This window comes from Hyla sarda, chromosome 2 (assembly GCF_029499605.1).
Source record: "Hyla sarda isolate aHylSar1 chromosome 2, aHylSar1.hap1, whole genome shotgun sequence".
Classification (NCBI taxonomy): Eukaryota; Metazoa; Chordata; class Amphibia; order Anura; family Hylidae; genus Hyla; species Hyla sarda.
In genome coordinates, this window is record NC_079190.1 from 22,223,049 (window position 1) to 22,246,711 (window position 23,663).

At 42.5% G+C, this 23,663-nt stretch overlaps 1 protein-coding gene across 16 annotated transcripts in view; it reads left to right on the forward strand.

Annotated features, from left to right (window-relative positions):
- The window catches only part of DLG2 (discs large MAGUK scaffold protein 2), a 1,357,480-nt gene that overhangs the window by 997,563 nt on the left and 336,254 nt on the right, over positions 1 to 23,663 (forward strand). For 15 of the 16 annotated variants that reach the window (XM_056561360.1, XM_056561363.1, XM_056561361.1 and 12 more), the window contains 2 exons: positions 13,607 to 13,762; positions 19,382 to 19,538. In XM_056561360.1, coding sequence (XP_056417335.1) covers positions 13,607 to 13,762; positions 19,382 to 19,538 — 313 coding nt within the window. Of the gene's footprint in view, positions 1 to 13,606; positions 13,763 to 19,381; positions 19,539 to 23,463; positions 23,562 to 23,663 lie in introns of those variants that run through there. The other variant, XM_056561377.1, reaches the window with a different exon arrangement.

The window sequence follows — 23,663 nt, forward strand, 5'->3', positions numbered from 1 at the left end:
ACAAGAATATATCTACTATAATACTGCTCCTATATACAAGAATATAACTACTATAATACTGCCTCCTATATACAAGAATATAACTACTATAATACTGCCTCCTATATACAAGAATATAACTACTATAATACTGCTCCTATATACAAGAATATAACTACTATAATACTGCTCCTATATACAAGAATATAACTACTATAATACTGCTCCTATATACAAGAATATAACTACTATAATACTGCCTCCTATATACAAGAATATAACTACTATAATACTGCTCCTATATACAAGAATATAACTACTATAATACTGCTCCTATATACAAGAATATAACTACTATAATACTGCTCCTATATACAAGAATATAACTACTATAATACTGCTCCTATATACAAGAATATAACTACTATAATACTGCTCCTATATACAAGAATATTACTACTATAATACTGTCTCCTATATACAAGAATATAACTACTATAATACTGCTCCTACGTACAAGAATATAACTACTATAATACTGCTCCTATATACAAGAATATAACTACTATAATACTGCTCCTATATACAAGAATATAACTACTATAATACTTCTCCTATATACAAGAATATAACTACTATAATACTGCTCCTATGAAAGACTCAGTTATGTATTTTTGAAGTGGATACCTTTTGAAGGGTCAGTAAATTTAGGGAAAAAATATGTTCCTACTTATGATAGTGAACAAATCTCTGCAAAATGATGAAAAACTGAAACACAAACCATGCCAGAAAGTGACAGAACTTGGTTTACTTCCGAAGGCTTTTTTTCCTCTTTATCTATGAATAAAAAGATGGCACCTTTATATTTTGTTGGCTTTGTGTTACTTTTTCGCTACATTTTTCATCCCCTATTTAGTTTCCATGTAAAAAAAATGTTGCATAATTGATAAAAACTTCTATGGTTCTGAATATTGAGTATATATCGCCACCTAGTGGACAGATTATGTTTTTAGGTTTTTTTTTTTTTTTTTAAAGAACTTCTTATTCTTTTGTATTAAAAAGGTTGTGAAAGAAAATAAAATTAGAGGCCGTTCTGGGATATAAATGACTATTGTTGGAAATAATTTATTTCATGCAACATTATATCAATAAACTACAGTCATTGAACTTGGACTCCATATTGTTGAGTGGATTAGGCAGTGGCTGAGTGACAGATAACAGAGGGTTGTAGTCAATGGAGAATATTCAGAGCAAGGTCTTGTCACCAGTGGGGACCTCAGGGATCTGCACTGGGACCAATATTGTTTAATATCTTCATTAGTGATATTACAGAAGGTCTCGATGGTTCGGTCTTGGTCTTTTTGCTGATGACACAAAGATATGTAACAGGGTTGATGTTCCTGGAGGGACACGCCAAATGGAAAAGGATTAAGGCTAAGTTTCTACTTGTTTTTTGTCCTGCGTTTTTTGGGTTGAAAAAACGCATTAAAAAACGCCAATGCAATTTCCTGCGTCTGGCATTTTTTCTTTCATCTGTGTGCAAATTGCACCTTGGCAGTTATTTGGGTACCAAAAAAAAAAAGGATGCAGTAGTGATGGAAAAAATATGTATTTAATGAAATTTATATTTTTTATAACTAAATTTTGATTAATTTTTTTAATAAAGTGTGTGTTTCACTTTTTTCTCTATTTTTTTAAACATTTTTTTAGGTAGTACTACTACTCCCAGCATGGAACAGACTATTCCATGATGGGAGTAGTAGTACCTGTTATAATAGACATATCGCCCCGGGTGTCAGTCCTGACACCCGATGCAATCGTCCATAATATAGGAGAGATGCGAGCGGCTCTATACAGCGCTCACATCTCTGCTCTGTACTCCGGCCAGTGATGTGAATAGAACATCACTCATTCATATTTTCCACCCAGAGTGGTGATTGGCCAGATGGTTGCAGCCAATCACAGCTCTCAGAGGGAAATATGAATGAGTGTGTGGCCTGAGTATAGTGCAGAGATGCGAGCGCAGGAGAAAGCCGCTCCATCTCTGCAATAGATAGGACGTTCGCATCGGGTGTCAGTAGTGATACCCGCTGTGATCTGTTTTTACCTGCAGGTACTACTACTCCCAACATGGAGCACACTCTGCTCCATGCTGGGAGCTGTAGAACCTGCATTAATAGACAGATCGCAGCAAGTATAACTTCTGACACCTGCGATCTGTCTATTAATGCAGGTTCTACTCCATGTTGGGAGTAGTAGTACTTGCAGTTAAGGAAAGATCATAGTGGATGTCACTCCTGACACCCGCTGTGATCCTCCTGTATAATATATGGATGCGGCGGCCGCTCTTCTATGGTCCCCTGCACTGCCGTATATACACACATATTCATATTTCCTGCAGAGAGTTGTGATTAGCTGGAACCATCTGGCCAATCACAGTTCTCTGCGGGAAATATGAATAAGTATATATACGTCAGTGCAGGGGACCATAGAAGAGTGTCCGACCGCATCTATAAATTATACAGAAGGATCGCAGGTACTACTACAGGTACTACTACTCCCATCATGGAACAGTGTGTTCCATGCTGGGAGTAGTAGTACTACCTAAAAAATTAAAACTACACTACTTTTTTATTATTTTCGGCTACATTTTTAGGTCCCCGCCCGCCCACATAAATTGATCCCTGTTTTAAAAATTTTAAAAAAGTTTGTTATAAAAAATATAAATTTCATTAGATACAGTTTTTTCCTTCACTACTGTATCTTTTTTTTTTTTTTTTAATGTTACCAAAAGTGAAAAACGCCAAGTGGAAAAAGAATTTTGCAATTTCTCATTGATTTACAGCTAATATCTGGCCACAGAGTTTTTTGCCCGAAAAAACGCCATGCGCAGAATTGGCATTTTTCTTGGTGTTTATTTAAAAAAAAAACAAGTAGAAACTTAGCCTTAGGCAAACTAGAAGAATGGTCAGAACTCTGGCAACTGACATTTTATATGAATAAGTGCAAGATATTGCACCTGGGGCGTAAAAACCCTCAGGCAGAATATAGATTATGTGATACAGCCCTGACCTCAGTATCTGAGGATTTAGGAGTAATTATTTCAGAAGACTTAAAGGTAGGAAGACAATGTAATAGAGCAGCAGGAAACAACAGCAGAATGCTTGGATGTATAGGGAGAGGTATAAGCAGTAGAGAGAGAGAGAAGTGCTCATGGATGTATAGGGAGAGGTATAAGCAGTATAGAGAAGTGCTCATGCCTCTGTACAGAACACTGGTGAGACCTCACTTGGAGTATTGTGCACAGTACTGGAGGCCTTATCTCCAGAAGGATATAGATACTCTAGAGCAGGGGTCCTCAAACTTTTTAAACGGGGGGCCAGTTCACGGTCCCTCAGACCGTTGGAGGGCCGAACTATAGATAACAAAACATGAACAAATTCCTATGCACACTTATTTATCTTATTAGTGGACTACCACTTTAAGTACGCAGCACAGGTCCCTCCACATTAGGTTGGCAGTATAGATCCCCCACATTAGGTTGTAGTTCCCACACATTAGGGTTGGCAGTACAGTTCCCCCACATTAGGTGCAGTACAGTTCCCCCTCACTAGGTGCAGTACAATTCCCCCACATTAGGTGCAGTACAGTTTCCCCACATTAGGTGCAGTATAGTTCCCCCACATTAGGTGCAGTACAGTTCCCCCACATTAGGTGCAGTACAGTTCCCCCACATTAGGTGCAGTACAGTTCCCCCACATTAGGTGCAGTATAATGTTCCCCCACATTAGGTGCAGTATAATGTTCCCCCACATTAGGTTCAGTATAATGTTCCCCCACATTAGGTGCAACATGTTCCCCCACATTAGGTGCAGTATAGCTCCCCACATTAGGTGCAACATGTTCCCCACATTAGGTGCAGTGCAGTTCCCCCACATTAGGTGCAGTATAGATCCCCCAAATTAGGTGCAGTATAGATCCCCCACATTAGGTGCAGTATAGATCCCCCAAATTAGGTGCAGTATAGCTCCCCACATTAGGTGCAGTATAGTTCCCCCACATTAGGTGCAGTATGTTCCCCCACAGACATACAGCCTCCAGCCATATAGTGTGTTCTGCCCCACTTCAGTGCTCCGACCACTGCTCCTCTGGTCCGGACATAGCAGTAAGTCCCAGGACCGAAGGAGCGGTGGTCGGAGCACCGAAGCTGACGTGCCGCTGGTAACACTTACCTAGCTGGCCAGCGCACGTCCTCCACGTCCTCCATCAGCGCTGCCCCCCTTCTCCACGCTCCGTTGCTATGGACGCACGCACGACATCAGTGACATCCCTACGTGCACCACCTTCCCGGCGGCCCCTGCGTTTTTAAAGTAAATGCGGGGCCTCCGAGAGCGCATGCCTGTGTCCCAAAACATCTTTCGGGACACAGGGATTTCCCAGGCAGCGGCGGGCCAGATAAATGTCCTCGGCGGGCCGCATGTGGCCCGCAGGCCGTAGTTTGAGGACCCCTGCTCTAGAGAGAGTTCAGAGAAGATACTAAACTAGTACATGGATTGCAGGATAAAACTTACCAGGAAAGGTTAAAGATGTACAGAAGAAAGAAGAGACAGAGGGGATATGATAGAGACTTTTATATACATAAAGGGAATCAACACAGTAAAGGAGGAGAAGAGATTTATATAGAAGAAACACTACCACAAGAGGACATCGGCCGACATTTATCATTGTCTTTAGACTGTTTTTTTGTGTCTAGAAAAGGTGCAAAAAGGCACAAGCAGGGTTTATTGCACCTTTTTTGCGCCTTTTGGTTTACACATTTATGCTGATTTTGAGTTGCAATCCACTGATTTTGGCAATACACATGATATGGAAGGGTTTTATGAACTGCGCCTTTTTGTGAAAAAGAGCAAAAAGGTCACAAAGCCACTGAAAAGTCTCTAAAACTACACCAGCCCAGACTTAGCTTAGCTTTTTGGTGTATGTGAAGAGAGAAATATCAGGAAGTATTACTTTACTGAGAGAGTAGTGGGAGCTGCAAATACAGTGAACGAGTTTAAAGGGAACCAATCATCAGATTTTACCCTATATAATGCTTGGCAAAGCGTTATATAGGGTAAAATTGTTGTCCTCACCATCCCCGGGGGACGCTCCTGCCCCCAGGGATGGTGAAGATATGAAGTTATAAACTAGTCACCGCCGCCGCCGTAAGTAGTCACCTGGGCGGGGAACTCTTCTCACCGTTCTTCGGCCGGCAGCGACGCCCCCTCCGCTTGATTGACGGGCCGCGTCATCACTCTGCTCCGTCTGTTCAGTGAGCGGAACAATGACGCGGCCCATCAATCAAGTGGAGGGGGCGTCGCTGCCGGCCGAAGAATGGGTGTTGGTGAGAAGAGCTCCCCGCCCAGGTGACTACTTACGGCGGCGGCGGTGACTAGTTTATAACTTCACATCTTCACCATCCCTGGGGGCAGGAGCGTCCCCCGGGAATGGTGAGGACAACAATTTTACCCTATAAAACGCTTTGCCAAGCATTATATAGGGTAAAATCTGATGATTGGTTCCCTTTAAGCATGTATGGGATAGACATAAGGCTATCCTTCATATAAGATAGAGATAGGCATAAGTCTATCCTTCATATAAGATAGGGATAGACATAAGGCTATCCTTCATATAAGATAGAGATAGGCATAAGTCTATCCTTCATATAAGATAGGGATAAGCATAAGGCTATCTTTCATATATGATAGGGATAGGCATAAGGCTATCCTTCATATAAGATAGGGATAAGCATAAGGCTATCCTTCATATAAGATAGGGATAGGCATAATGTTATCCTTCATATAAGATAGGGATAAGCATAAGGCTATCCTTCATATAAAATAGGGATAAACATAAGGCTATCCTTCATATACGATAGGGATAGACATAAGGCTATCCTTCATACAAGATAGGGATAGGTATAATGCTATCCTTCATATAAGAAAGGGGTAAGCATAAGCCTATCCTTCATATAAGATAGGGATAAGAATAAAGCTATCCTTCATATAAGATAGGGATAGACATAAGGCTATCCTTCAGAAAAAATAGAGATAGGCATAAGGCTATCCTTCATATAAGATAGGGATAGGCATAAGGCTATCCTTCATATAAGACAGGGATAGACATAAGGCTATCCTTCATATAAGATAGGGATAAGCATAAGGCTATCCTTCATATAAGATAGGGATAGGCATAAAGCTATCATTCATATAAGATAGGGATAAGCATAAGGCTATCCTTCATATAAGATAGGGATAGGCATAAGGTTATCCTTCATATAAGATAGGGATAAGCATAAGGCTATCCTTCATGTAAGATAGGGATAGGCATAAGGCTATCCTTCACATAAGATAGGGATAGGCATAAGGCTATCCTTCATATAAGATTGGAATAAGCATAAGGCTATCCTTCATATAACATAGGGATAGGCATAAGGTTATCCTTCATATAAGATAGGGATAAGCATAAGGCTATCCTTCATATAAGATATGGATAGGCATAAGGCTATCCTTCATATACGATAGGGATAGGCATAAGGCTATCCTTCATATACAATAGGGATAGACATAAGGCTATCCTTCATACAAGATAGGGATATGTATAAGGCTATCCTTCATATAAGAAAGGGGTAAGCATAAGGCTATCCTTCTTATAAGATGAGGAGAAACATAAGGCTATCCTTCATATAAGATAGGGATAGGCATAAGGTTATCCTACATATAAGATAGGGATAAGCATAAGGCTATCCTTCATATAAGATATGGATAGGAATATGGTTATCCTTCATATAAGATAGGGATAAGCATAAGGCTATCCTTCATATAAGATAGGGATAGGCATAAGGCTATCCTTCATATAAGATAGGGATAAGAATAAAGCTATCCTTCATATAAGATAGAGATAGGCATAAGGCCATCCTTCATATGTGATAGGGATAGGCATAAGGCTATCCGTCATATAAGATAGGGATAAGCATAAGGCTATTCTTCATATAAGATAGAGATAGGCATAAGGCTATCCTTCATATAAGATAGAGATAGGCATAAGGCTATCCTTCATATAAGATAGAGATAGGCATAAGGCTATCCTTCATATAAGATAGGTATAAGGCTGTCCTTCATATAAGATAGAGATAGGCATAAGGCTATCCTTCATATAAGATAGGGGTAGGCATAAGGCTATCCTTCATATAAGATAGAGATAGGCATAAGGCTATCCTTCATATAAGATAGGGGTAGGCAGAAGGCTATCCTTCATATAAGATAGGGCCAGGGACTATTGATAGGATGCAGACTAGATGGGCCAAACGGTTCTTATCTGCCGACACATTCTGTTTCTATGTATTACAACTGGGTCATTTCTTGAATCTCCTAATTTTTTTGTTCGTTTCATTGTTTCCCAAACCGGGTGCCTCATGCTGTTGCAAAACAACAACTCCAATGCTAGGAGTTGTTGTTTTGCAACAGCTGGAGGCACTCTGGTTCGGAAACATTGGTCTACTTCCTTGAAGGCTTCGGTCCACCATGAGTGGATGTTGGCTCCTGGAGGCCATCATGGATTTATATTCAAATTTAGGATTAGAGTTGAGGGAGCTTTCTGAAAGTGTTCCGGAAGCGGCAGTAAAAAGGGTAATTTGCAGTCCGCCCCCCAGTGACATCATCACCAGAGGCGGGGCTACTCAAAAAGATGCCTGAACCTGCGACAAGCTGGTAACTATAACTCTCTTCACCGTATACATTATGGGGGAGATTTATCAAGGCCTGTGCAGAGGAAAAGTCGACCAGCTGCCCATAGCAACCAATCAGATGGCTTCTTTCATTTTTCAGAGGCCTTTTCAATAATGAAAGAAGCGATCTGATTGGTTGCTATGGGCAACCGGTCGGCTTTTCCTCTGCACAGGTTTTGATGAATCTCCCCCTACAGTCACGATCGGTAACTATGCGACCCCCGACGTAAGGCTAAAGGGGGAAATTCATCAAGACCACCTTCGATGAGGAAAGTGGACCAGTTGCCCATAGCAACCAGTCAGATGGCTTCTTTCATTTTTCAGAAGCCTTGTTTTTTTTAAATGAAAGATGCCATCTGATTGGTTGCTATGGGCAACTGGTCAACTTTTCCTCAGCGAAGGTGGTCTTGATGAATTTCCCCCTTTAGCCTTACGTCGGGGGTCGCATAGTTACCGATCGTGACTGTAGGGGGAGATTCATCAAAACCTGTGCAGAGGAAAAGCCGACCGGTTGCCCATAGCAACCAATCAGATGGCTTCTTTCATTTTGGTCAAGTTGATGAATCTTCCCTATAATACCTGCGTGACCCAAGCCCAAACCATAAATCAAAGGTCAAAGAGGTCACCGACAAGCCTGTTAGAATGTTGGTATGGTCCAGAGCATACCATTACCTTCTCTCCCTGTGTTCTGCACTGATTTGCATGTACTATGTCAGTGCTCCGCAGGCTCCCGTATCTTGGCAATTAAATTCTTCTCGATTTCATGGCTCAGGGAATAATCTGTCATACCTGTCAACTCTATGAGGAATGAATTTTATCTGGAGAGAGATTTATCCCCATCTACTTGCTTCATGCATCTTGTTATATATTCAGACATGAAGATTGGGCCCACGTTGTTGTTCTTTCCTTTCCAGGCAATTTTATGTTAGGTTTACAAGGAGCAATGGTGGAGCCCAAAGGTCAGACAAGAAAGTTCTACCACAGATATGTGTTTGCTGTCGCTGAGAAGTGGATACAATTGTATCCAGTCTAGACAATGCTCTGTGAGCTAAACATCCTGGACCCCAGACTGATACATTGTACATAGCTAGTCCTGCTCTCAGCTGAGAAGTGATACAATTGTATTCAGTCTAGACAATGCTCTGTGAGCTAAACATCCTGGACTCCAGACTGATACATTGTACATAGCTAGTCCTGCTCTCAGCTGAGAAGTGATACAATTGTATCCAGTCTAGACAATGCTCTGTGAGCTAAACATCCCGGACTCCAGACTGATACATTGTACATAGCTAGTCCTGCTCTCAGCTGAGAAGTGATACAATTGTATCCAGTCTAGACAATGCTCTGTGAGCTAAACATCCTGGACTCCAGACTGATACATTGTACATAGCTAGTCCTGCTCTCAGCTGAGAAGTGATACAATTGTATCCAGTCTAGACAATGCTCTGTGAGCTAAACAGCCTGGACTCCAGACTGATACATTGTACATAGCTAGTCCTGCTCTCAGCTGAGAAGTGATACAATTGTATTCAGTCTAGACAATGCTCTGTGAGCTAAACATCCTGGACTCCAGACTGATACATTGTACATAGCTAGTCCTGCTCTCAGCTGAGAAGTGATACAATTGTATCCAGTCTAGACAATGCTCTGTGAGCTAAACATCCCGGACTCCAGACTGATACATTGTACATAGCTAGTCCTGCTCTCAGCTGAGAAGTGATACAATTGTATCCAGTCTAGACAATGCTCTGTGAGCTAAACATCCTGGACTCCAGACTGATACATTGTACATAGCTAGTCCTGCTCTCAGCTGAGAAGTGATACAATTGTATCCAGTCTAGACAATGCTCTGTGAGCTAAACAGCCTGGATTCCGGACTGATACATTGTTCTTAAAGGGATACTCTACTGTAAAACATTTTTTTAAATCAACTAGTGCCAGAAAGTTAAACGGATTTGTAAATTTCTTCTATTTAAAAATCTTAATCCTTCCAGTACTTATCAGCTGCTATATGCTCCACAGGAAGTTCTTTTATTTTTGAATTTCCTTTCTGTATGACAATTTACAGCAGCTGATAAGTACTTCAAGGATTAAGATTTTTAAATTGAAGTAATTTACAAATGTGTTTAACTTTCTGGCACCAGTTGATTTATAAAAAAATGTTTTTCAGTGGATTACCCCTTTAACTAGTCCTGCTCTCAGCTGAGAAGTGGACTCATTAGGCCTGACATTTGAAATTCCCAAAATTGGGACATTTAGACCCCTCCCCCAGAACCACATAGGAATGCCCTTTGGCGGTCCAGTTTATCTGCATACAGCACTGAAGAAATATTGACTGATTGGAGAATTAGGGGGCACATCTATCCTATATTCACATGGGGTGCAAAGGCAGCTTCACGCCTGGGGCTCTCTACCATATCAGAAGACACCCATATTGTAAATGTCATGTGATACATGGAGTGGCCTATTGCCATGACCCAGCAGAGTAGTCCTGTTGTTGAGGAACAAGTCCAGCTGGCACTTGCCCCTAGAGTAATATGTAACAGTAGTCATAGTGGATTTCCTGGTCTGAGGCACTTCTTTGTGGGTCACCGCAGTAATTGAAGGGGCTAAACAGGATGTTACAACAGTCTCCTGAAGTGTACCCTGTGATAATAGTCTCCTGAAGTGTACCCTGTGACAATAGTCTCCTGAAGTGCACCCTGTGACAATGGTCTCCTGTAGTGTACCCTGTGACAATATTCTCCTGACGTGCACCCTGTGACAATAGTCTCCTGAAGTGCACCCTGTGACAAAATTCTCCTGAAGTGCACCCTATGACAATAGTTTCCTGAAGTGCACCCTGTGACAATAGACTCATGAAGTGTACCCTGTGACAATAGTCTCCTGAAGTGTACCCTGTGACAATATTCTCCTGACATGCACCCTGTGACAATAGTCTCCTGAAGTGCACCCTGTGACAAAAGTCTCCTGAAGTGCACCCTATGACAATAGTGTCCTGAAGTGCACCCTGTGATAATAGTCTCCTGAAGTGTATCCTGTGACAATAGTCTCCTGAAGTGCACCCTGTGACAATAGTCTCCTGAAGTGCACCCTGTGACAATAGTCTCCTGAAGTGCACCCTGTGACAATAGTCTCCTGAAGTGCACCCCATGACAATAGTCTCCTGAAGTGCACCCTGTGACAATAGTCTCCTGAAGTGCACCCTGTGACAAAAGTCTCCTGAAGTGCACCCTATGACAATAGTGTCCTGAAGTGCACCCTATGACAATAGTGTCCTGAAGTGCACCCTATGACAATAGTGTCCTGATGTGCGCCCTGTGACAATAGACTCATGAAGTGTACCCTGTGACAATAGTCTCCTGACGTGCACCCTGTGACAATAGTCTCCTGAAGTGCACCCTGTGACAAAATTCTCCTGAAGTGCACCCTGTGACAATATTCTCCTGACGTGCACCCTGTGACAATAGTCTCCTGAAGTGCACCCTGTGACAATAGTCTCCTGAAGTGCACCCTGTGACAAAAGTCTCCTGAAGTGCACCCTATGACAATAGTGTCCTGAAGTGCACCCTGTGATAATAGTCTCCTGAAGTGTACCCTGTGACAATAGTCTCCTGAAGTGCACCCTGTGACAATAGTCTCCTGAAGTGCACCCTGTGACAATAGTCTCCTGAAGTGCACCCTGTGACAATAGTCTCCCGAAGTGCATCCCGTGACAATAGTGTCCTGAAGTGCACCCTGTGACAATGGTCTCCTGAAGTGCACCCTGTGACAAAAGTCTCCTGAAGTGCACCCAATGACAATAGTGTCCTGAAGTGCACCCTATGACAATAGTGTCCTGAAGTGCACCCTGTGACAATAGACTCATGAAGTGTATCCTGTGACAATAGTCTCCTGAAGTGTACCCTGTGACAATATTCTCCTGACGTGCACCCTGTGACAATAGTCTCCTGAAGTTCACCCTGTGACAAAAGTCTCCTGAAGTGCACCCTATGACAATAGTGTCCTGAAGTGCACCCTGTGACAATAGTCTCCTGAAGTGTACCCTGTGACAAATGTCTCCTGAAGTACACCCTGTGACAATAGTCTCCTGAAGTGCACCCTGTGACAATAGTCTCCTGAAGTGCACCCTGTGACAATAGTCTCTTGAAGTGCACCCTGTGACAATAGTCTTCTGAAGTGCACCCTGTGACAATAGTCTCCTGAAGTGCACCCTGTGACAATAGTCTCCTGAAGTGCATCCTGTGACAATAGTCTCCTGAAGTGCACCCTGTGACAATAGTCTCCTGAAGTGCACCCTGTGACAATAGTCTCCTGAAGTGCACCCTGTGACAATAGTCTCCTGAAGTGCACCCTGTGACAATAGTCTCCTGAAGTGCACCCTGTGACAATAGTCTCCTGAAGTGCACCCTGTGACAATAGTCTCCTGAAGTGCACCCTGTTACAGTGTCCACTTGGTTGAGTTTGGGACGCTTGTGATGGTGTGTAGGTGCAGAGAGACAGACATTGGGAACCAGTGAGCCTGTGCAACAGTTTACTTAGTAACAAGTCTTCCACACAAGATGGAGGTATTATCCAGTCTTTAACAAGGAGGGTTACCCAGATTTTAAGATGGTCACTGCCATGATGTACTAGCCTCACAGATTGACTAGGCCCCAGCCGCTGACAATCAGCATGGGTCCGAACCACCAAAGCTTTTCCCTCTTGAGCAGCTGGGTTGGCAAGGACTCCATTGGGGCCACCTTCCTCTCTCTGGAAGCTCAGGTTCAGGTTGCTGGCAGTCTAACTCCTCTGAAATTGAGAGAGGTATATATATATATGTATATATATATATATATATATATATATATATATATATATATATATATATAGGGAGCTGCAACATGTAGCTCAACATTTTATTTTAGCACTTTCCAGCAAGTTCTACATTATAGTCTATGAGTCCATATACTTTCTATAGATTAGATAATTCTAACTTCCACCACTAGATGGTGGTGTGTACAAAGCAATCGGTCATGAACTGGGTGTAAAAGAAGTTAAAAGCATACTCAGGGGAAATAAAACATCCCCTATCGACAGGATTGTGGATACGTTTCTAATCGCAGGGGGTCCGACTGCTGGGCCCATCCACGATCTCCTGTACAGGAGCCAAGTACTCCCCCATCCTCGGTGTGCTCCGGACCCCACCGTCAGAGACGGGCACAGGACCCTGGCTCAGTAGGTGATTTGCTAAGCAGGCCGTCACTAAAGGATAGAGGATGCTGTGAATAGGGAATAAGTTTTATATTTCTGGAGTACCCCTTTAACCCATTACTTGTCAGAATTTATCTTTAATGTACAGAGTCATAAAGTCATACTTTCGTTCCTGGACACGGCACGGTTCTAGATTTTGTATTGTTATGCCCCTGCCCAAGATCTTCATCCATATTGCCAGCAATAATCAAATCCCAGCTTAATTCAGAAAAAATAAGTAATTTGATGGAACCATACTAAATAATCCATATGTTCTGTTTAGTTTTTTTTTTTTTTTTTCATTGTAAAATTAGAAATATATTTTTTTTAGTGTGACTGTGACACTCAATTTAATGGGGCGTCCACCTGAATCATAATTTAACTATTTTCTGGTGCATATATTGAATTATCCGGCTAACAATAAGGGCTCATGTTTGAAGCTTTATTACGACTCCTTTATAAAGGGCTGTTATAGCGCTGCCGTAGTGGTGCATGAACCCTGCACCGTTCCTCCGTATACCTCAACTTATATTGGAGATAATTGTGGTAATAAATATTGTACATGTATTATGCTGCTCGTAAACAGTTATGGCTTCAGTATTAAGAATCTCATTCTCTCCTTTACTTTAGGTCTCCAGAGCCGGTATACAGCACCGTCAATAAATTCAGTGACAAACCTTCCTCTCCGAGACCTTATTCCCCGGTGGAATGTGACAAAAGCTTCCTTCTCACATCTCCATATCCTCATTTCCAACAAGGTCTGCTTCCAGAGTCCGAAATTTCCAGGTAAGAATCATCATTTTAAGGAATGTCATATATAGTGCGACTGAACATACAGCACAGGTCTTCCTACACTATACAACATACCACATGCTATGCTAACATTCCTGCTCATATTAAAAAAACATAGGCAAACAATAAAACATTGCAGACAGTGATATGGGATGGGAGTTTGGAAAGAAGGGGTAGGGAGGGGAGATCACTGGCCCGAAGCTTTATTGAGAGACAAAACACACGAACGGTGAGGGGGAAGGAGAGGGGTGTTAATTCTCATTCTCCTCAATGTCCGGACTGTCCTTGATTGAATAGGTTCTGAGCAGCCTGCAAACCTGTGGCAGTCCTGGATGGACATCCTCTCCGAATTTATGATAATACAGATAAACAGTGCACTGAAGCACTATGATAATGGCTTCTATTAGCAGCAACAAGAAAGAAGAAAAAAAAAACTTGGCACAGCGCGTATGGATCCTATATGCGAAAATAGCCAAACAGTCAAGCCGCCATCTTTCTTGGGGTGCTCAGTGGTCTAATACAGGATAGATGCCAACCGGCGATTATCAATAGAGAAATAAAGACTGAGCACTCATCAATTTAGACACAGATGTCTTATTTTCTTTGAATGTATCATCATAATGTAACAGGACAAAAGCGTAGGTAACTTTCAGGGGACAGTTGTAGTGCAGGTGAAGGGCCATGGATGAGGCGACGGCCCGTTTCGCATCACTTGATGCTTCTTCCGCCCCCTCTCTCTTGCAAGAAGAAGTAACATATGGTGTGAAATCGTAAGGATTACTAGAAATTTAGCTGCACGTTAAAATCTACAGTAAAGTCCCCCCAACATGTTTCACCACACACACTGGTTTCATCAGAGGTTAACTACCCTTTTACAGTGACATCAGAATTAATTAAAGGAAAGTCAATCAATCTGGCTCCATTCATACATGGACATTGCAGCTGTGACAAACAGTTGAATATTGGTGGTGCCAGGTGTCCTCATCGCACCTATCTGATATTGACGACCTATCTTGAGGGTAGGTCATCATTAAATTTGGAAAAAAAATCCCTTTAATAAAGCACCTACTTGTTCGTATGGATAATGTATTGAATAACCTTGGAGTTGCAAAACTACAACACCCAGCATGCCCGGAAAACACTGATCTAATAAGTAAAATTTAGGCGACACATTCACTTTAATACCAATGCACCAGCTGCTCCTGCTTCTCTACGTATCTAGATAGTTGTTGCTGCTGCTGAACTTCCATGACCCCGGACTTGTTCCGCTTTTTAGGCTCTTCAATATTTCAGGCTCTCCTGACCTGCTTTCTGCGTTAAAAGCTGCAGCGCGAAACTTCACGGTCACATCTACAGCAGGGACATGACAGAACCAACGCTCAGATGGATAAATATTAATCCCGATGTTCCATCCGTACAGAGGCTGAAAATACATATATATCTATATAGCCGTTCTGCGGGAAATGCGCTTTAATTTCTAAAATTTGAATGAAATATGGCAAAAAAATATATAATAATCTTGAGCATTAGGGAAGTGTGCTGCTGCCATCTAGTGGCTGAATAAGAGAATGCAGGTTGCTTTGCGTTAACCCTTTACTGCTGCAGTGATTTCTGCTTTTCATTTTCACGTTCTGCCAGCACCCCCTGTCTGTGGAATGTCCGCATATCAGTCACCATGGGAACGCGGCTTTACAGTGATATCCGTTTTCTATAGTTTGTGTTTTGTTTCACTACTACAAATTTTTTACATTTTTTATTATTTCTTATTTTTCCATAGACAGATATGTGTGAGGGCTGATGTGCAGTAAGCTGGTGTTTTAATGGTAGGATTTTGAGGTAGATGAGATTTTTCTAACATTTTCGTGTTTTCTGAGATGCAAAGTAACAAAAAAAATGCAATTTGTGGCCCTTTTTTTTATTTGTGGTGTTTACATTGCGGGACAAATTATCTTGTGTATTAATAGTTTGGACATTTTTAGCAAACGGTAAAACCAATTATGTTTATTTTTTAGTGGTTTAGATTTTTTGGGGGAAATGAGGGGGTTGGGATTAGAATTTTTCTTGGCGACATCTGACATACATGTACAGCATGGCGGCCTACACGTCATGCAGTCTAGTAGCGCTGTTAATCCAGAGCAGGAGATCGTATGATTGCTTATAATATTACCCTATGGAGACTTAAATAAAATAATTCAAAAATGTTTACCCTAATAAAATTTTAAGGGGTTACCCATCATAGGGTGATTTTAGTACTTACCTGCCAGACAGTAATTGACATACTTAGGAAGGATCCGTGCTTGTCTTGGAACTAAATGGCTGTGTCCACCATAATGCTTTGTCTTTCTTTTTGTGAACTGGATATTTCCTGTTAGAGTTCCCTCCATCCAACTACAAGTCCCATGATCCCTTGTTTGTAAGTGTGAGGCCACTTTTCTCCCTCCCACATATCAGCCACCCCACCTATTGAAATACACCTGTGCCCTCTTCCATGCAATAGACCAGTGTTTTCTGACCAGGGTGCATCCAGCTGTTGAAAAATTAGAATTCTTGCAGAATGATCTTCCTCCCACCCAGCGATCGCTCCACCCATTGAAGGAGAGAGGCTGCCTCTGAACACCTGACTAGTTATGTAATGTCTCGGGCCACACTGCAACCTGGGAAAACCTAAGACAACACTCATTTTGTATGCTGATAAAAATAAACCTTGGGGCAAAAATAACAGAATTGCAGGACCACCATGAAATACAGGTACAGACACTATTTTATGAACTACAATAACTTCACAGCTCCTGTAGCATATTCAAATACAAAAATACTCTGTATACCCCTTTAAATCAGCCTCCTTATGAAATAAAAAAAAATGTAAGAAAATTAGAAATAAAAAATGATGTCACCCATAATAGCCATGGTAACCATAATGTTTACATATCAAACATAAAGTGCAATGTGCAAGTACATTCAATAGTTAAAATGTCTAACATGTGGGATGTCCGTACCTCATGTCATCTCCATCATTAAAGGGGTTATCCAGGAAAAAAAATATATATATCAACTGGCTCCAGAAAGTGAAACATATTTGTAAATTACTTCTATTAAAAAATCTTAATCCTTTCAGTACTTATGAGCTGCTGAAGTTGAGTTGTTCTTTTGTGTCTAAGTCCTCTCTGATGACACCTGTCTCGGGAACTGTCCAGAGTAGAAGCAAATCCCCATAGCAAAACTCTTCTACTCTGTGCAGTTCCTGAGACAAGCAGAGATGTCAGAAGAGAGCAGTGTTGCCAGACAGAAAAGAACAACTCAACTTCAGCAGCTGATAATTATTGGAAGGATTAAGATTTTTTAGCAGAAGTAATTTACAAATCTGTTTAACTTTCTGGAGCCAGTTGATATATAAAAAAAAGTTTTAATAATCTTTTATAATCATCTGATCATTTAAAATATCTATAAATAACTTAGTAAGTGAATCTATCTGTGGCAGCCCGTTTGTAAACAAATTCAATGCGCAGGCGCGGCACATCGTTGCATCACGAACTGTGATAGGGCGATGCGTCATCTGTCATGCCCTTATCCATATTATGCTTTAAAGGGGTATCCCAGGAAAAAAACTTTTTTTTATATATATCAACTGGCTCCAGAAAGTTAAACAGATTTGTAAATTACTTCTATTAAAAAATCTTAATCCTTTCAGTACTTATGAGCTTCTGAAGTTAAGGTTGTTCTTTTCTGTCTGAATCCTCTCTGATGACACCTGTCGCCCAGTTTAGAAGAGGTTTGCTATGGGGATTTGCTTCTAAACTGGGCGTTTCCCGAGACAGGTGTCATCAGAGAGCACTTAGACAGAAAAGAACAACCTTAACTTCAGAAGCCCATAAGTACTGAAAGGATTAAGATTTTTTAATAGAAGTAATTTACAAATCTGTTTAACTTTCAGGAGCCAGTTTATATATATATATAAAAAAAAAGTTTTTTCCTGGAATACCCCTTTAATATTGCACTGTGACTGCACCAACTATCAGCGCATGCACTGCTTCCCGAACCCAGGATAACTCCGGTAATAATAAACCATGTCGCTAGTATAATTAAATAATCTGCACAAAAATACAATTGATAGGGGATAACATGTCTGATCACAGGGGTCCCACAGATAGGACCCCCGCGATCTCCGGTGCGGCACCCCAGTCATCCGGAACATGGAGCAAACTCCGCTCCGTGCCAGATGACTGGCGACCACAGCCGTCAAGTCTCCTACATTCAAATCTGTGGGAGGAGGTGTACAAGCCATCACGCCCCCTTCCATAGACATGAATGGAGGGGGCTTGGCGTGACATCACAAATAGTGATGAGCGGCAGGGGCCATATCCGAATTTGCAATATTTCGCGAATATATTGACGAATATTCGTCCTATGTTCGTGAAATTCGCATATTCGCTATGTTCGTTCACTTTTTTTCCATGCAAATTTTCATGGCCAGGAAGAGACCTGTAAATTCACATAAAAATTTGCATGTGAAAAAAACACAGAAAAAAAGAATATTCGTCATTACGAATATATAGCACTATATTCTAAATATTTGCGAAAAAAATTAGCATTACGAAAATTTGTGCTCAACACTATTCACAAACACGGGAGCCAGGGGCTTCCTTGTTCATGAACACCTCAGTGCCGCCACGGAGATCGTGGGGGGTTCCAGCGGCCGATCAAACATGTTATCCCCATGCTCTTTTTTTATTTAAAGGGGTATTCCAGGAGAAAAACTTTTTTTTATGTATCAACTGGCTCCAGAAAGTTAAACAGATTTGTAAATTACTTCTATTAAAAAATCTTAATCCTTTCAGTACTTATGAGCTTCTGAAGTTAAGGTTGTTCTTTTCTGTCTAAGTGCTCTCTGATGACACGTGTCTCGGGAGCCGCCCAGTTTAGAAACAAATCCCCATAGCAAACCTCTTCTAAACTGGGCGGTTCCCGAGACACGTGTCATCAGAGAGGATTTAGATAGAAAAGAACAACAGAAGCTCTTAAGTACTGAAAGGATTAAGATTTTTTAATAGTAAATAAAAGTAATTTACAAATCTGTTTAACTTTCTGGAGCCAGTTGATATATATATAAAAAAAAAGATTTTTCCTGGAATACCCCTTTAACTACTGGGCCTGACAATACAGCCAATGTATTCACCCATCCTTTTCACTGAAAACCAATTGATATCTTGAAAATATTGAGGAATTAAAAAAAAAAGATGAATATTAGGAAGTTGGTAAACGTTTTCATTAGTATAGTATTGGCCCTTTATTTGTATAAAACTGAAAAGCTCCTTTCAATGTAAATAGCGCACCTAGTGGCAATAAGCTGTACTGCAATATAAGAGAAGAAAACTTTTCACACCTTCATCACACCATTGGAGCCATGTTTAAGCGGGGGCGTCACAAAAGGTGTGGCTTAACTAAAGAGGAGGGGCCACTGCAGTTATAACCTGAGACATGCCCATCTAAGCCCCGCCCCTTTGTCTAAGGGGAGATAAGATGAAGATTTGTACATATTTACTAGTAATACTTTCTTCTTTGGGGTTAACAGATTGATGGTGTTTTTTTTTTTTTTTTTTTTTTTTCTTTCTACAGGGAACCTCGAAAAGTCATCCTGCACAAAGGCTCCACCGGCCTGGGCTTTAATATTGTCGGCGGAGAAGACGGAGAAGGAATTTTCATCTCTTTCATCCTGGCGGGAGGACCTGCAGACCTGAGCGGGGAGCTGCAGAGGGGAGACCAGATTATATCAGTATGTACCCTCCGAAATTATACATTACGTTCACATGGATGCCCACTGACAGGCACCGGTTCGGGACCCCCTAATTGATATCTCCCCTCCCCCCTTTCCCAGTGTCATAGTAACATTATGGAGATCTCTGTGCACTGACTTCTAAAGAGCTTTTGATCATGTGTTCAGTCAAACCAGCAGAATGGCGGAATGATGGTGCTTCTCCTGGGGTAGTTTACTGCAGTGTTTTCCAAACAGTGTGTCTCCAGCTGTTGCAAAGCTACAACTCCCAGCATGCCCGGACAGCCGAAGACTGTCCAGGCATGCTGGGAGTTGTAGTTTTGCAACAGCTGGAGTCACACTGTTTGGGAAAACTCTGCAGGAAGAAGTACAAGAGCACAATATTTACATGCAAAAATAAGGTTGTTTGTATATATTGCGATCTTGTACTACTAAGGGCCCACACACGCTACTGCACTGTGCACACTTCCGAATTTCTGCGTCGAGTTCTGGACTCCGATCAAAAGACGGCAGTGCCTGCCACACGGAATGTCCGCCTGGAATTTCTCAGGGAAATATTCCATAGGGTGCCTGGGCCCTTACTGTATTCAGTTGCCTAAAGAAGAACTCACGGGTTTGAAACGCATTGTTTTCTGGCATAAAACTCTCTTTTATAAACTACGCCAGGAGAAGAGTCATTATTCTGCCAGTATTTCCAGCAGATCTGATCCTTAAAGGGGTAGTCTGGTTTAGGGAAATTTAGGACGATTAGGCCTCCGTAGGGGATGCCAGCAGTGTACAGGACCAGGAGGGTGAGGAGGAGGAGCAGGGAAATGAATCGCAGAGGCATGGTATCCCCACTGCCCCTGCATATGTGGCAGCCATGGGGAGTTAGACAGACTGTGGTATGGTACGTGACTCGGGGTGGTGAGATGTATCACTTTGTGACGCCAGGACACTGCTAACCTACACGGTCTGAGGATCGGACAGCTTCTCCTGGGCCATGCGAGGGATAATAAATACACTGATGCCAGGTCACGGAGAACTGTCTTTACTGAGCCAGGAGTAGATGTTCCAATCCTAACAGCGCAGATTAGAGTAGTGTAGAGGCAGAGTAACCCTTGGGAGTCCTGCAGACTTGCTGTGACTTCTAATATTTTACTCGGAACTTTAGACTTAATGCTGAGGCCGCCCAAGCTGACTAGGGTTCTGATAGTGCCCTCTGCCACATTAAGAGCGGTGGCTACTGGTAGCAGATGTGCTTCTTGCATCGGAAGACCCTCCCCAGCAGTAGAGGCTTAAAGGGGTATTCCGCCCCTAGACATCTTATCCCCTATCGAAAGGAAAGGGGATAAGATGTCAGTTCGCGGGGGTCCCGCCGCTGGGGACCCCCGGGATCTCGGCTGCAGCACCCACCTGTTGCGGCTTCCAGAAAAGCTGTAGGCTTCGGCTCCAGACCATGGTGACGGGAGATCGTGACGTCACGACTCCGCCCCCGTGTCAGGTCACGCCCCACCACTCAATGCAAGTCTATGGGAGGGGGTGTGACAGCCGTCACGCCCCCTCCCATAGACTTGCATTGAGGGGGTGGGGCGTGACATCACACGGGGCGGAGTCGTGACATCATGATCTCCAGTCACCGTGGTCGTGAGGCATTAGGATAAGAGCCTCCAGCGCTGCCGGAAGCCGCAACAGGTGGGTGCTGCAGCCGATATCCCGGGGGTCCGCAGCGGCGGGGATCTGACATCTTATCCCCTATCCTTTCGATAGGGGATAAGATGTCTAGGGGCGGTATACCCCTTTAATGGGTTAATCCGTTCCTGGAGACATATAACAGACCAGGGGGGCCTGCTCTTCAGTGCAAAAGTGTGCTGGAATTGTGGGACCCACTGGTATAGAGCATGACCACTAGTGTTGGGCGCGAATATTCGCATTTCGAATTTTTATCGCGAATATTGCAAATATATTCGCTATATATTCCAAATTGCGAATATTCGCTTTTTTTCTCCTGCATATGTGGATAGTCGCATATTCCTTCTTTTCACTTGTGGGCCCATTAAAATGATGCAAATTCACTTGTCAGAGGTTATCAACAACATCCGTAGCAACCAATAGTAAAGTTGCCCACCCCCTCACTGTTTTGTACCCCGAATATAACGAATATGCGAAATTCGCAAATATAGGACGAATATTCGTCTATATATTCAAGAAATATCGCAAATTCGAATATGGGCAATGCCGCTCATCACTAGTGAACACCCGCTCCCGCCCGCAACATACTTATTACCGACCGCAAGGACCCACGGGATCACAACCTTCAATGCAGTCCTCTGCTATGGGGCTCCCTACTGTATGTTGCTCTATGCTTGGTGTAGAACTATTAGTGTCCTAGTTCTCTCTTTAGAGTGCTTGCCATAGTGCCCCATAACAGCGTTGTCAACAATGCACCAATAACACTGTTCTACAGGTAAAGGGTTGCGAGCATGAAAACAGCTGTTCTTACATCATTTTGGGTTGCCAAAAAAATATATTAACATTTATAAAATGTATATTGGCTTTAGCTTCCATGATATAAGCAACCAACTAATGAAGTAAGTAGAGATGAGCGAACTTACAGTAAATTCGATTCGTCACGAACTTCTCGGCTCGGCAGTTGATGACTTTTCCTGCATAAATTAGTTCAGCTTTCAGGTGCTCCGGTGGGCTGGAAAAGGTGGATACAGTTCTAGGAGACTCTTTCCTAGGGCTGTATCCACCTTTTCAAGCCCACCGGAGCACCTGAAGGCTGAACTAATTAACGCAGGATAAGTCATCAACTGCCGAGTCGAGAAGTTCGTGACGAATCGAATTTACTGTAAGTTCGCTCATCTCTAGAAGTAAGGTTTATGAAATGCACCACCATAGATTAAATAGTAGGCATGTGCACTGGCAAAACATTTGTTTAGTTATGTTTCATTTAATTTTTTTAGTTTATAACTAATTTAGTTATGTTGTAGGTTCGGAATCGGATTCGGATTTCCCGATTGTTCGTAATTTCCGATCGTTCGTAATTTCTTCGTATTTCGCACGATTACTCGTACGTAGAAGAATTTCCATTCTTAGGGTTAAGTAAAAAGTACTCTTATAAAAGTACATGCCTGCTGTCACTTTTGAAGAAAAGTCCCTTATCCTGATGGTTTAGTTTGCAATGAAATCTTAAAAAGTGAAATAATATCCAAAATCTCCATTTGGGTTTTGAATACACCATGGGGGAGATTTATCAAAACCTGTCCAGAGGAAAAGTTGCCCAGTTGCCCATAGCAACCAATCAGATCACTACTTTCATTTTGCAGAGGCCTTGTTAATAATGAAAGAAGCCATCTGATTGGTTGCTATGGGCAACTGGGCAACTTTTCCTCTGGATAAGTTTTGATAAATCTTCCCCATGTGACCACAGAGTCTATTTTTTAACCAAGAGATCACCTTCTAAAAGAATCTTGAATACGCTTTACTTTCAAGTGGCTCCTTCACAGAGAAATGCATTCTAATATCTGTTTGAAACACAGCTAGAAGCCCTTATATCCCAAAATTGGCGTATGAACCCTAGCAGTTGGTTGGGACTCGGGAGCAAATATTCTGATCTCTCTCAAGCACTGACATTACCGTATATACTCGAGTATAAGCCCAGTTATTCAGCACAATTTTTGGTGCTAAAAACGCCCCCCTCGGCTTATACTCGAATGAACTCTCGAGTCAATCCCTTCTCAGTGGTCTTCAACCTGCCGACCTCCAGATGTTGCAAAACTACAACTCCCAGCATGCCCGGACAACGATTGGCTGTAACGTTGCCTTGACGACGACGCACTGGGACGCGCATGAACGTCCCTGTGCGTCGTCAAGGCAACGTCACTAGTCCGAGGCAGGCCCGGAGGGCGGAGAAGAGGGCCCCCCCCCCCCAGCCCCCGGTGAAAATGGACAGCCCGGAAAGACTAACCCTCTCCACCGGACGGTCCCTGCAGCATAGATGGCCTGGACCATCTCACCCTTCCTTCCCACCGAGGGGAGGTGAGTAGAAAACAAAAGGGGGGGGGGGGCTGGATGATGACGAAGGCCGCTGTGGTCTTCAACCTGCGGACCTCCAGAGGTTTCAAAACTACAACTCCCAGC